This window comes from Apostichopus japonicus, chromosome 23, assembly GCF_037975245.1.
Source record: "Apostichopus japonicus isolate 1M-3 chromosome 23, ASM3797524v1, whole genome shotgun sequence".
NCBI lineage: Eukaryota > Metazoa > Echinodermata > Holothuroidea > Aspidochirotida > Stichopodidae > Apostichopus > Apostichopus japonicus.
Window position 1 is genome coordinate 3,353,306 of NC_092583.1, and position 16,087 is coordinate 3,369,392.

Below are 16,087 nucleotides of genomic sequence, written 5' to 3' on the forward strand. Positions count from 1 at the left end.
GTACAAACGATACAGCGATGGACATCTCAGGTCCAGCTAAAAAATAACAAGGTATTACGTTTCATTACTGTCTGCATTTTGTAGCGACAAGAGAAAAACTTCACTTGCAAGCAACGGAAAGTTAATTTTTTCACAGGGCGGCACACGGTTTGGGGCGAGTCTTCAATGCCTTTATGTCAGGTTAGTTTTTTCCTCGTCTGGTCAGGTGTTGTTGTTGTTTTTGGTAAGTATGACAGGCAAGTATTAAAATGGGAAGTGTAGGTTTTGTAAAGGAAGGAAATTAAATGGAGAAAGGTAAGCAATAGAATGTGAAAATTTCCTATCTATAGTTATATATCACTATGTCATACAAGGAAACACCAGGCCTCATCTATTATTATCCCATTAGCCATGCCAAACTTTTGTGACAGTTGTCATAAGTTTGGTATATACAATAGGGGGTAAACCAAGTATGTACAGTATCATATCATAGATTGGCCCTTCAGGGTGAAAACATACATGATGGAGGAATGGTTATTTATTTGTTGTGGGGGGGGGATGGGAGGAGGGAGGATATTTGGTCATTAATTCTCTGCAAACTCAATCCCGACAACGCTTCAACACTGTCAGTCAAACTGCCCACCCACCCGCTTCCTATTGAACAATTAGTTGTTGATTACAAACTATATCTGGGTTCTGTGTATAGCATAATTGGTTCACAAAATCAGGTAAAGTATCCCTTCATCACCCACCACCCACTCCTACTGTACTACAGGGGGTTCAACAAAAATACTGCACACACACAGACATGTACAGTTATAGTATACAAATATTCAAATCTGTCAAGTTGGGGAGAGAAAATCTATGGTATTTTGTCATTGATAAACTCGGGTAGGGAGGAATTTCGTACAGTGACATAAATATACGATTGTCCTTCTGGCTAGAATTAATTCTGGACTGGAAGGCAAATTTGAGAAGGTGATATAATTTTGAGGTCACAGGACCTAGCTGAGTGTAGTTAGAGGTACTATGATGGGACATCCTACTAATATATATATTTAAAATGAAACTGTCAGAGATGAACCACTGACTGAACTTAGCAGGAAGAGAGGAAAAGATTGGAGGCGGGCAAAATTAGCCTGCTAGCTGTTCAACATAAAAGCGACTTATTTTGTATCACATTTTTCTACGGTTAAGAAAACTTTATGAAATTATTTTCATGGACACAACTTGAAACCTTAAAGGATGACTTTAGGTTTAAAAACAATCACTTTGATATGTTTTAGATCCCGAAAAACGGTTGATATCCGTCCCGGTTGTGTTTCTATATAACTCTTTGCAAAATTTTTGAGAAAATGAACCTTTCAACAGCTAGTATCTAGTCTAACAAAAGTAACAAGCATATAGTGTGCCACTGAGTCAATTCCTCAGAGGGTAAACATCTGAATTTACAGCTTGAAAATGACATATTATTAAATGTATTACAATTTTTTTTTTAAAGGACATTGATGCTGACCTGCTTGTATAATTGTAAGTTCATTTTTTTGGGGGGGGGGGGGTTTAGAATATGTAAAAAGTTCAATGGAACATTACATTTAGGCCTATACTGAAGAGCCTATATATGTAATCATCAATTCAGCCTTAACAGGGGACATTCCAGAGACTTGACACTTATGTGAACGATAAATATCTTGAATATCTACATAGCTATGGAAACATATTCCTAACCCTCACATTTTTATTTTTTTTCTCTTGGACTTGGAACCAACCAAAGACTTAAAATTCTGCCTCCCCCCCCCCCCAAAGAATGGTTTCTGTTTACTTTGTACCTATTTCCCAGAAAATCCTTCATGATTAATGGCCATTTTTTATAACTATATTCATAAATTATGACACACACCTCACCTTTACCTTTTTGAAGTGCACTGCTGAAATAAATAGAGAGAGTAAGAGCGAGAGAGAGTGTACAGGGGGGCAAACAAAATCAGGGCAACACACCATGTCTAAAGAAGCCAAGCATGACGGCTTTTGAACCCCTTCTAAAAATGGAGTGATTCTTCTTTTGTTGGAAGGGAAGGCATTTTGACACTAATATTGTTTGCAGAATAATAGAAGCTAGGTAATCTATAACCTTGATTCAGTCATCTGCACAGTAACAGGGCCTTCGCCTTCAGTTACAAGCGGTTAGTAATGGGTAAATCAGAAAAGAATGGTACGACCTTTACTTTCCTTCCATACCGCTTGAAAAAGCACACAAATTAAGAATTCTGTTTCACCCCCCCCCCTCCCCGTTCAAAACAAAGGTTGACCTTTTTTTTGGAGGGGGGGATATATAACCTTTTCATTGATAAAAAAGGAAAAAGGTGTAACAGAATTACATCAAAGAGAAGAATAAATTGAGAGTAACCTTTACAAAACTGGGATAAAACTTGTTCTGGGTAGACTCAGTGTAGGTCTGCAAGACTAGTGAGAGAGATAGCCAAAGATTTAACTGTTTATATTTTTGCCTAAAGTGTGTTGTGGGATAAAGACTGGTACAGTTATAAAGGGGAGGGGGGGGGGTAGGGGTGGGAGGAGCAGAAAAAGTGGCAATATCAGCATCAGATATTTAGGTGGGAAGGGGGAGAGGATGGGGCTGAGGGAAGAATGGTTGTGTAGAAAACTTCACAAACCATTGACAAAAAGGTTTGTATTGATTGATATGTGAGTTTTGAGGTCCTACAAATTATACAGTAAGCACACTTGGTATATAACTCATTCACTCGGTGAAAATGTGAACATATCATGTACATGTCAAATTTGCTTGAAGGTAAGGTCATCATTAATTAGGTTATGGCTTTCAAATTTAATCAATGCTAAAAAACTTCTTTTTTTTTTTTAAATTGTTATTTGTTTCACCCTGAAAGTTTGGATCTTCCAAATTAACTCACAGACATTTGAGGAATGTCAAGTTGGACAAATGAAATGTGACAGATAGGGACAATGCTTTTGTGGTCGGCAGTAAACAAACGCTCCTTGAAGGAAGTATGCCACTGACCATTATCCAACTCTCTAGCATATTACGGGTGCAATCAGAATACTGATGACTATCCAATGTCACCTCCCACTATATTATATACACATATAGATATTTATCAGTATATATATAATGTACATATATATTATTTACAATCAGCATACAATCAGCAGACATACACTCAGCGTCCATAGCCTAGTTTGTTAGGGTGTCCGCATAGAAGCGGGAGGTCCAGGTTCGAATCCCGGTGGAGGCTGAAAGTTTTTCCGCTGTGATGGATTTTCCAACTCACTACAAAATTTTAAAATATATATACATGTATAAACTTGCTGATAATCAGTTGCCTGATGATCGATACAGTGAAAATCAATGTGTGCTTGAAACTCTGAGTTGCAACGCGATGGAATAGCGTGTTTATGTAGCTCTGCACCAGTTGTATTGAGCACTATACTGCTATTACTGAACTTAATATACATGTCACTACAGTATATTTATATACATACATGTATACATACACACACATTTACCCACAAAGGCTATCTGCAGTTTTGTTAACAATTTTTATACTCTTTAGATTGTTTATACTATGTACTATCTTACAGATGAGATCATATACAACAATAGAGGGTAACCTGGTCAGGAAATAACAGCAATAACTTACTAGGTCACATTTATTGACCACTGCTTTGAATGGACATTGTAATTATGTTGTGCAGTGCATCGACAGGAGTCTTAATAAACTAGGCAGAACAGAATTGACCATTTTCTGACGGTAAATTTAAACAAAAACATATGAACATTGCAAAAAGCTTTGCATCCTGTTTAAACTTCTCACTCATTGGTAATTAATATGAGAGAGAAAGTTACCTGAAGATCTTCATGTTTCAAACTTCATGACACAATATCCTCTCCTAATGTCCTTTCCAATTATTCTCTTTTGTCAAACAATATTGGGTTAAAAATTAAAATGTATATCACCTGCTATATTGTTTTACGTCACAACTTTTCGGAACAAACATGTTTTTTTTCCTTCTTTTTTTTCAATAATCATGTGTCCGATGTCGCATGGGGTTTTAAGAAAAAGTAGCTGGTAGTTATTGTCCGCAGAACATACCAGTCCCCCTCCCACCTCCACCCCGCCCCCCACCCATTCTCAACCAGCAATGTTGGATAGTGATTAGGGGGGTACCTTCCAAAAATAATTCCAGAGCCCTACCCATCCAGTTTGACAATTTTTACTTTACACTAGTTACTTTATCTGCTTTACACACGCACAGGGTACAAACTAGGCCCAAAGAGAACCACAACGTCATTAGTTTCCTAAATTTGAGCAAAGTGGAGATAAGGTGGCAAGGGTACTCTTGTGAATGCCTGAAGGCTTAAGGACCAGGCATACCCAATTAGTACCAGAGTATGGGCTGAATTAGTTCCAGATTGCAGGCTGAATTAGAGCCAAGAATGTGGGCTAAATTAGTGCCAGATTGTGGGCTGAATTAGTGCCAAGAATGTGGGCTGAATAAGTGCCAGATTGTGGGCTGAATTGAAATCTGGACTGGATTTGGCCTAGGGGTTGCCTACTGAGAACCTTTGAGTGAGAGTCTTTATAAAATGCCAGCTGAATGTTAAACTCAGTTAATTGTAAAGTGCAAAGGTTTGTACACACATAAGGTCACAAGGTCAAAGCCAAAAGTTCTTCCTCCCAAAGTTTGGTTTAAATAAGTTCCTGCTTGATTTATGCGTTTGCTTCCCTCTGCATCATACTTACATAATACTGTACATAACTCTTCTGAACGTGGCACATTGCCTGTAACATTATGCGGCAATGTTCACACATTTGGAAACGCAACCGGGGGGGGGGGGGGTTCTGACACCGCAAGGGTGATCAACTTGGTAGAGTGAACCCACAAACTGTGATCTTTCTTTCGGGAAACGACCATGTCCACCCTGCGACAGAAATCAAGACTTTAATGTGAGAGCTCGGGTCATAACTGGCATCGAGTCTGAAGGCGGGCCCGGTATGGTACTGTAACTAGCTATTAATTGATTTATAAGCAATTAACGTGACCTTTTCTCATTGGTATTATTCTCTTTTGTAAGATGCTGATCCACCACCTGTTCTCAAATGTGGAAGCGTCTGAGGCCAGCTTTCAAAATCCTCACACCCCATTGCGTATTCAATTCTAAACAAGGCATAAATGTTATCAAACTAGGACGGATGATCCTAAATATGTAACGATAATTATTTTACTAAAACTCAAAAAGTACTGCGAAAAGAGTTCAAAAGACATTGCGATCAAGAAAACGACTTACCCGTGTTGAAAATGAGATCAAACATTCTCTGTCCCATTAAAAAGATGTTAACTTCTCTCTAAAACAGACACAATTTATGATCTTTCAACGAATATGTATATATATGGACAGTATATCTTGTAGACGATATTTGTGCCGACGATTCAAATATCTTGACAGAAATGATCTGATTGTTGTATGAAATGTCAGATCTAAGAGACCTTTACAGCTCATGGGTAAAAATTTGCACAGTTTAGCTTCAAAACCAGAAAATAATGAGCAAAATAGAAAGAGGCAAAGAAATTTTAAGCTCGATGGTATACAAAATGCTGGGAAAGTCTAAAAAGGTTCCCAGTGCAGCAGAGTTCACACATTTAGACACTCCCTCATGCATGAGTAGAGAAGAAAGAGCAAGCGGAAACGCTCCAATGGGAAAGACTGAAGGCACACCTCTGGTCAGATGGACTTATTTTTTAGTTCTTTGGAGTAAACTTTAAATGAGTTAAAGGGGGGGGAGCCAGTTTAGAAAAGTGTTGGTTTACTTCAAAGCAATAAAGTGTTGATGCATAAAGCATACAGCTCTGGTCTTGGAAATAAAAATCTGGTGGGCAACAACTGGATCTGACACTCAAACCTTAAAAGTTAAAACTCAGTTTGACGGACATGATACAACAAAAAAATGTCTTTGTGGTTTATGACCAGAGGTGTGTAAAATTTGATAAACAATGGGAGAGGGCGGGGGGGGGGGGGAGACATTTGGTTGCTACAATTTGCTAGCTAGTGTGGTAAAATTAACCATACATGGCACTGTTTGTATTTACTGTTACTGTTCATTGTCATATGAAGTAAACAAATAAGAAATGAGCATTAAAAAAATAAATAATAATAACAAGTATGAGTTCAGGCCTAGAGCCCTTGGGTATCAACACAGAAGACATGTATATCGAAAACATTCTGAACCGGTAACTTTTCGAATGACCTGATCCTAATGACATAAATTCACATCCCCTTTTCCATCTTATCCACTAATCTCAACCCAACCACAACTATAGTACTTCTTCAAAAGTACTGTCTAAGATTTCATTTCTATACCCATGAGAAGTGTCTGTGCAGGTTGGTACTTTGTATCACCCACATACATAGACTAAACTAACTTCCTGAGCTTCCATTTAAAGAGGGTGAGTATATAACTAAAAGCAAAAGACCAACATCCCCATTTCATTACACCGTATTTCGATAAAAGACGACCTCCTTCAGGTGACCACTATGAAGCATGGACTAAAACATGATTTGTCACCAACTAAAGAATGCCTGCAAAAAAAAACATATTCCAAAACTGTCACAGAAATGTTCAAAATTCAATTTCGGAAGGTTTTTGAAACTCTTCACCGGCAAACCTTTTTTGAGCAGCATTCCCCCCCCCCTCTTCACTATTGGGATACAGGTCCTTTAAAAAGAAACCACAGCCCACATTAGTTGCACAGCTGATTTGCAACATACAAACAGCTAAATGATTGACTCCACCATCAAACCTGACCCTACACTAGAGACAGCCCACTCCAGTTTAGTTAATATACCGCTGATCCGCTAAACTTGACAACCTAAACTTGCAGCACATGACACTGTAGTACAGCAGTTGCACCACTGTCAACCGCATAGACCCAACTTATACGCATCATAATTGGATGTTGACCCACAAACACTACAGAATCTGCCAGACGATTTCCTTCCTGTCGAACTGCCACTACAAAGCCATGTTGTGTTTGTCTACCTTCTGCTTCAATGAGCTATGATACGGCCAGACGACAGAGACCAGCCGAGAAGTCACAGCGACCTTTTCTTCCCCAAATTCCATACTTCCTTCTTTCCCAACTTCCACCTGAGTGCTTCCTGCCACAACCCCCCCCACCCCCCACCCCTTCCCCGGTCATCTTGACACGATCTGAACACGCTCCAAATTAGCCCACCCGCTAAGAAATATACAGTAAGCTGCAGTTTCCATTAGGAAGGTGCGTCGGTCAGTCTACTGATGGGAACAGAGTGAAAAACGTTCAAAATGCTACATATGTCGTCAAGTTTTGTCATAATACAGCAACAAGAATTAAACTGAGCAGATTGAGGAATGCCGTCCCACAAATAAGTTTGTGCCCTGTTCGAGTCTGACCAATGCCAACTTTTACATATATATATGTATATAAACAGCCTTGTGCATGTACTTCCACTTAAAGCACAGGCTGGCATGAGTCTGAAGGTGGGCCCGGTATAGTAACTGTAACCAGGGACGTAGCAAGAAGTTTGAAAGGGGGGGGGAGCAGAATTTTAAAAGGGGCATTTCTCACAAAGAAGGCATTATTACACTTAACAGAGCGCCATGATGTACAAAGAAAATTTTGGCCCAAAATGCCTCCCACGTTGCAGGAAATAAACATTCATAAGAGTATCGTATTACGTAGCAGACAAACTTTCAGGGGAAAGATTGAGAAGGATTGCTTAGCTTCCTTCAACCTGAAAAGGAGGGCTATAATGATATTTCCTGCTTTAAGTTAACATTTTATTTTTCTGTGTACTCAAAGGAGGGAGGGGGGGGGGGGAGTCATCGTTCCCAATGCTCCCACCCTGGCTACATCCCTGACTGTAACTACTTATTAGCTCATTGATTTGAAACCAATCATCGTGACATTTTCGCGAAAAATATTAACTGAGCAGACCGAGGAAAATTGTCCTACAGAAAATGTTGTGCCCTGTTTGAGTCTAACTTATGCCAACTTTTTACATATTTATATTTACAGCCTTGTAGAACATAACCAAGCTGCATCGTTGAACCAGGGGGATGTGTTAAAAGGATGGATAGCTTGATGTACGAAGGATGTGTTCCCTTTGAAAAGAGGTTGATGCCGGCAACAAACAATGCCTTTGTTTCACTATTGATGACCTCAATAGTACCATGTGCAGTGGCATATAATTACTGATTATCACTTAATATTGTCTGCTTGATATCAAAACTTTGGGGAAGATTTTGGAAGAATCAAATTTGTATATATCATGATTAGACTGTTATCCCAACCTTTAAACTTCCAATGAACTAGAATTCTACATGTAAATTATGAACAATGGAAATTAAGTGGGAAAATAACACAATGGAAAAGATCAAAGAAATTTATGGCTAAAAAGAAACCCAGAAACCTTATAACCCTGACCTCACTGGTTCGATTCCGCAGTTCTAAGCCAGAAATTTCTTTCATCTTTTCAATTGAAATTTAAAATATGAATGGCATTACAATGACAATGACAATGACACAACAGTGACAGGATAGCTCTTTTAAGAAAAATCTGTAACCTCCATGTTATCAACACTGTCATCAGTCATCGACCAGCCATTGTTAATAGTATGAAAGGAAGCACTCAAGATAGGGAACAAATAAAAACATTAATAATTATAAAACTTTCAAAGAGGAAGATCTGTCAGGTTCAAAAGTTTGCAATATATATTTGGTAAAGGCTGAACCTTGATCGATGATAGGCTTATAAAAAGTCTTGGTGAAATTGTTGCTATCTCAGTGACACATCCTCAGTTACATACATAGCCTGTCTATAGCTACTAGGTCTAGGCAAAGCTCTGACAACATAACTTCTAAAGGCCTACACTTGAAAGTTATGGCTTTTGTATATGGTAGGATACAACACACAAATATCACTGCAAGGTGGTTCTGTTTAAAGGAAAATATCAGACTGCAGAGTAGAACTTCTGTCTAGATTTCTGTCTAGGAGATGACGTTCGTATTTACGTTCATGTTTATCTTTGTGTTTATGAGAAAACATATCTTGATCGTTTGACTGTCACCAGGATGTTTATCTGGACATATCCATATCACGGATGAAGTTTGGGAAGATTTTACTCGACGATGGACATGATTGTAATCTAACTTTTATAATTATCTCTTTACCCTGTTAATCCATTTTGAAAATTAGAGATTAAAATATTAATACATTGATTGGGGAATTTGTTAATTACAATATCTTTATATTGAAAACATTAACTCTCCAACTAAAATAACAACAGTACATCAGTATTAGATTTCATGAATGCTTTGTTTCAATGAAACTCATTACAAATTCTCATTACAAAATTCTACAAATTTTACCTACTGTCATTGTTGACATGGGCACACCAAGTTTAAGACTTAAAGAGCAGTAAATTTGCTATATATCTAATTGTTAATTGTGTTGTCAAAGATGCAATGACCACTTAAAGGCAAGAATATGGATGAGAATTAACTTGGAATGCAGGCTTACTATATATATCTATACATCTTCTTTTCAAATATTTCTGAAATTTGTAAGAATAATGAACAGAATGACGTTTTTTACTCAAAGAACTTTCTGACGACACTGCAATTAAAATACCCTATAGTTCTTGAATACACAGTGACAAAGATGAATTTATGGGTTTTTTTTTCTTTTGTTTTAATACATGTTCACCAACTGTACCACTTAACAGTACTCCATTCTGAAGACTGTTGAAGACTGGATCTACCAGAGGGTCCACCAGAAAGACACTTTATCAATTATTCCCCAAAAACATGGAATTTTTGTTGTTCATTTCAGAGAGACAAAGTATCCTTTGCTCAGCCACCATTCCCCTCCAGCCCCTCCCCCCTCTCCTAACCCCTACCCATCTTTACTATTGACAAACCATTCAACTAAAAGTGAACATGATCACCGACCTGTAGACACTTTTGATAGGGGTAGTACTACTAGGTAGTACTATTCTTTTTAATCCTCTTTAACAGTTCACAAGAGACTGACTAGCTGCAAAGCTGACAAGAAAAAGGAAAACTGACTGACTGGACTATAATACAGTAGTACTCTTGGCATGATAAGCTTTTGAGGCCAAATCAAGTATATTTCTAAGGCACTTTACAAAGTAAATCGGCTTCACAAGGCGCTGAAATGATTCCAAATGTGGTATTGAGTTATTATCAAAAGAGGCTTGCATAGATCTGAAGAGGTGTTAATACACCATCTTCTGATCTGAGTTATTTGTTCAAGAAAGAAAATTCTTTCCAAAGATGGAGGACTTCCAAATGCTTACAAAAAAAGGAACCCATTCTGAAACGAGACGACATGTGTCTACAGTAGGTAGATGATGGATTTTTGTTATATATATGCTACTAAGCTTTGCCCTAGGATGTCAAAACCAGGGGTTAGGAGTTGATGCTGAATGGAATTGAGGTTAAGTATTTGGAACAACAGAAAAATGTTGCATACTTTTCTTCTTTTTTTGGGATAGACACAATCCATGTTTGTGTGTTATAAACTTCAGTGCAAAACCACGGACAATTTTTTTTGGGGGGGGGGGGGGGTTACAACCACAAAAATCAAGGTAACAGTGTAAGTAGTGTATTAACCCAAGCAGAACAGCATTTAGATTTGGAATGCTTTAAACTCATCATAGGTCAAAGTCACTGCTAATACAAAGAGAGGAATTGAGTACTTTCTATGGCAAACTAATCAACACAATATCAGCTCAGAACTCTAGTACACAATGGGAGGAAATGACCTTAATTGTATCTTACAGACCACTATGAAGTTTGTGGTTGTTTGATCTGCCTAAATCAACAAATATCCACCTATTATTATCTGCAGTCTATTGTTTAGTCAACATGTATATGTACAGTATGGCATTTCGCCATTACAACTTGAAGTTTAAGAATCTCAATGTTTCGATTCACGTAGCATTCAAAAGTTGACATCCAAGTAGGTTTTTTTGGATGGGTATGTATAACGCAAAACCTGATTTACAGAAGTCATGATGTGTGTGCGCATTATAATAAGTATTATTATTATGATCCTACATGGTATCGCACCACAATTAGAGTAGGGCACATTCCGCCTGCAAGGTTCACCACTGTCGGAAAATAGCTCTAAAGTGATCTCAACTGTATTGATTTTTGGAGCATTTTATGAGCCATCACCATTCTTTTTGATACTTGGATGTTGAAGAGGACAAAATATACTACAGATGGTCTAAAAATTTGGAGGATTGAAGGTGATTTCAAGGCATTTAAGAAAATCTTGGGTGAAACGAGAAGATTCCACAGTGAAAGCTGGCTGATGGGTTGGGCAGCACTATGCTAAACTTTTGAGCTCTTCTAGCTCAAACTCTGACGACAAAATTTGCTAACTGACATGAGATGCAAGCCGCAAACCATGGAATTTTCCTAAAAAATTTGTGGTTAACGGTTTAAAAAAGGTAACTTCCAACCTGATTGATTTAGAAGGGATGCCAAGTATCACCACTTACTCAAACGCTGAATAAATGTTTTGTTTTATTTTTTGTTTTTTGGTTTAATAGCTGAAATTGATCTGCTACTTTAAGTGTATGAAATGTCTTTTAATGTCTTATTAGTGTCTTCAAAAATATAAACAACTCAAATTTCATGCTTTCATGACAGAAACATGCATTCCAAACACTTTCTCTCCAAATCAACAGGAAGGCAAAGTTTGACGACTTTTTAACGCAAAAGGTTCAAGGCTCCAAAGTTTTTGTGTATTCAGGATGTAGGGAGAAAGAAAAGGACATGTGTACATCATGCCAATAGACACAGCCTCTTTAAATATGTTGCAAATATGTAATTAACATTCATATTCACTACATAAACAGGTATGTTTATCAGTTAACTAAAGATACTTGGAGTCAAGTGTCAAGATATGTGGGCTCAGGTTAATTTTTTTTTTTTTTCGCAGTCTCAGAAGTGGCTCAAATTCAGCATAACTAGTAAGCTTTCAACATTTACATGATTGAGAAGGACAGGAAGGTGACTGCGACAAATTCAGGGTTGGACTTCGAGGGGACAAATTTCATCGTGTTTGTTTTTGGTTTTAATTTCCATATCAGAGCGTTTTACATTTTCAGCTCGCTAGCTAGCTGACTATGTACAGTAGAAAAGTGAAGTTTGCTTGAAACAAAAGCTTCCACATGTATACATAATGTGAAGAGATGGTATCTAGGTTACCATACAGTACACAATACTATAACAGAGGGTTAGATCAAAACTTTCACAGATGCAATTCTTGTGACTAACACTGAAGACACACTGTCCATTGAGACTTTCTCGGGCGCGAACAGCTAAGATCATTTCCATTCAACTTTACGGATAAACAACATCTATATCCTCAACATCAAGATAGACAGGAATATGACCAAATTTAGGTGTCATGACAGAAGAATAGGCCTACACATGCAATGCTTTATTTACTTTTAATTGGAGAATGATACTAACAAATTTTATGGTTGTCTTGGTCAGTTAGTGACATATTTGACCAGGATTTTACAGTTTGTCTCCCAGGTTCCTGAGTGCCTGTGTCCCCATTGCTTATAAACAGGGACACAAAACCAGGCTGCATCGAGGTTTCCCAACGATTCAATTCTTTTTTGACCAACACTGAAGACACATTGTCCAAGTGCTGTAACATTTTTGAAAAGCTATTCCCAAAGCTGGTGTTTTCCATGATAAAACTAGAATTTAGCTGATATTCCTCCTAGGCTGTCAATACATAAACAATTGATGGAAAGTACCAGCAAAACATACTCTCTAGTCACCAGACAGCACCAGATTCATATAAAAATAGTAAACTGTTTACTCTCAGTCCTCAGAGAAACTTGATTCCTTTCCAGTTTCCTAAAATATTTTCAAAGATCTATATACAAATATACCATAAAATGTAACTTTTTGAATGATTTTTTTTTTTCACACTGACACAATGCTTCAATACACTGATGACCAGTTTGATCACCTATATGCTAAGTCTTGGAATCTTCTACTTCTAGCTGATGCTGAGGATACAAGGAGACGAATGAGTAGGCCTAAAGATGGGCGATGCCTACTTGTAAACTAGAGTAAGTGCAAAGTGCAGCCTAACACTTTTAACAGACAACAGTAAAAATATAGGCCAATGTTGTTTTACTCTTTAAGGTTTAACCTACTTTGTCTGAATCTAACATGTAGTTAAAGCGAATCCTAACTTAAGTTAGGCGTAACATAAGCCTGGACAAGGTCTGACTTCACCTTTAGTTTAAAGATTGAAGAAAAAGATGTAGTTCTGTTAAGTACTATATATTCACTTCACAGGCCTACGCCTGGGCTAGCTCAAAGTATGTTGTACATAATGATGTAGGCCTAAGATAGCCTGCAGCCTTGCAGGGCCATTGCTAGGCCTAAGTTAGTCTTGTTAAGATCCTAGTATGAACAGCACAGTGTACCTTTCTTTTTCATACAGCTATTTTGCCGTACCTTTTTCCTGTACTGCGCAGAGAACGCGCGGCAACGCTTTAGATTGATACTAGGGTCTTGCACATTTCTCCCAAGCTATCTTATGTTTTCCTTTGATTTTGGCAGATTTGCTTCAGAAAAGCGAAGAAGCCAATCAGGTTTGCCAATTAGGCCCACTTCTCCCAAAATGTTTATTCAAGACCTGCCTCCCGCAGTGAACAATCACTTGGCCTTAGATTGGTTTGTACTCTGCGAGACGGTCCCTAATTGATGTGGAAGAAACATGACCTCACATGACAAGCAATTTTTTGTAACAATAAGATGAATAAAGATTTTTTGGTTTGCATAAGTTCACACCCCTCTTTGGAGATATGTCCAAAACGTTTGTATCGGACAGATCCTCGGGCATGTTAAATACAGTGGGCAAGCACATTCGTGGTAGGCAGAAACGGACTCTGACTTCTGAGGCATGTACAGTTTGCACGCGAGAAAAAGATTATTACAAACGACTTGGCCTAAGTAAATGTTGATAGCATGCAGACTAGCCTAGGGCCTAGGGCCTAAGCACTAAATTCAATTTAATGTTACTTTAGTGTAAATGGTACTGCTATTCCGAATCTATGAGCCTAGATGAGGCTAGATACTAAGTTAAACTAGCATGTACCCTTTTTAACAGTTCGCTGAAGTTCCTTTAATGTTGGCCTATGTTTGACCGTAAACAACCTCAGCGTTATTAATATCAGCTTACAAAGTTACACTGAAATGTTGTGGCTAGGTGATAGCCCTACCACTACAGTCACAGGTAACTAGTACTTAGTGCTACTGTCTTTACCAAGAAGACAGTACTTCAGCACGTAATTTGAAGTTACGTGCTGCTGACACAACGAAACACGGACTGGAGAACATTGACATTGGTAGCCTATCCCTGTATATAATCCTAACCTATTTAAAAAGAAGAATGCAATACCATTCCCTGGTTGTTTCTTTGCCATGCTATCGAGATGAATATAAATCCAGATCAAGCAGAATAAGTCTTCGTAATTAACGACTCTCCACTAACGTTGATTTTCACGATGTATTTTCATGTGTTATTTTGCTATTGAATATTGTTGTACCCAAGCCAGTTCACCGTAGTAACTTATCAAACGTTGTGATGCTTGAACTTGAAGCTCGCAAAGCAGTCGACGAATAAAAAATAACACTGTCAGCTTTAATAGCCGGCCGGCAGAGATAAAGTAGCGAGGTGTTCATGTTGTTTACCATGATGTTGAATTTCTGATAAAAGCATAGAGAGTTACTATTTGTTTAGTACTTTTAAGTCATTCAAAGAGAATGCAACAATAAGGTAGTAGAAAAATATCATAAAGACGATCATCATGATCTTCCACGGATCCATTCTGAACCCTTTGCATCTCACTTAGTGTTACATTTTTCGAATCTCGTGTCGACATTAGCTGTGGTAAAGTTGTCACGGACACACACGTAAACGAAAATAATTTGTACGGTGCATTGTACAGGGCATTGTGAAGGATCGCATGCAGCTCTGACACATAAATAATATCTTATGTTCTCACATTGCATAATGGAAGGTGTGGGTGGGATAAGGATATAAATTCACTGCCAAGACAATCAATATACCTGTACTGCGAAGTGAATTCCAATTACAGTACATTGTTTATACTACGTACTACGTAGTATTCCATCCACAAAGAAGCGTATGACGATGCATATAAGTTAACATTGATCCTGTCTAATACTGGGCCATTGCAACAGCGCGAGTTAAATGATTGAAATTATAGCGCCGTTTTGAGTACGTTAAAGTCCCCTTACCCACGATCACAATCTAATAGTGCAGGGAATCCCCCCCCCCGTTTGACCCCATCCCAGTATGGAAATCAGTCAAAACTTCCCTGGTCTGATATAGTAGTGTACATCAAATGCAAACTGAAGGGATCTGTTTCCATTATGTTTTACTAGAAATTTTCAAAATCCTTGGGAGGAAAATACTATAACTGAATGGTTTGTTTGTGTTTTTGTCCTTTGTCTTACGAGTTATAAATTGCCGACTATCGGGCAATTAAGTAGTGATTTGAAACATGTTAATGGCACATAAACAGTACCGTAGTACATACACCCTGTCATTATGATATGATGTTATTAGACCATATAAGTGAGTGACATTAAAGGCTGTATGTAATAAAACAGCATTTTCCTCGAATCAGGTTTAGATCCAAAATTCAAAGGGAGAGAGGGGGGAGGGGGAGGGGGAGGGGGAGAGAAAATACCATGAGCGTACCGCCTACGGTCTGGGAAGTGCTTCTTGGAAGTTCATATTTCGGCCTATTTGCCCATATAACTCTGGACAAGCAATAGAAGCGAGGCAGCGCTCTGAGAGACAATTGATTACGTATAAAATGTTTCCATAGGACAAATAAAAATATTGAGGAAATATATAACACGGAAATCGATTTTGAGAGCAAAAGTATCGGACATCTTCATAGGAAAAAAAATCCTATATATTTTGTGGAAA

General features: G+C 38.0%; 1 protein-coding gene across 2 annotated transcripts in view; it reads right to left on the reverse strand.

Annotated features, from left to right (window-relative positions):
* The window catches only part of LOC139964452 (uncharacterized), a 60,527-nt gene that overhangs the window by 43,576 nt on the left and 864 nt on the right, over positions 1-16,087 (reverse strand). Inside the window, exon 1 of one of the 2 annotated variants that reach the window (XM_071966018.1) lies at positions 14,525-14,978. The exons of the other annotated variant lie outside the window; for it this stretch is intronic. Within the exon in view, the coding sequence (XP_071822119.1) occupies positions 14,525-14,549 (25 nt within the window). The 5' untranslated portion in view covers positions 14,550-14,978. Of the gene's footprint in view, positions 1-14,524; positions 14,979-16,087 lie in introns of those variants that run through there. 2 annotated transcript variants of the gene reach the window in all.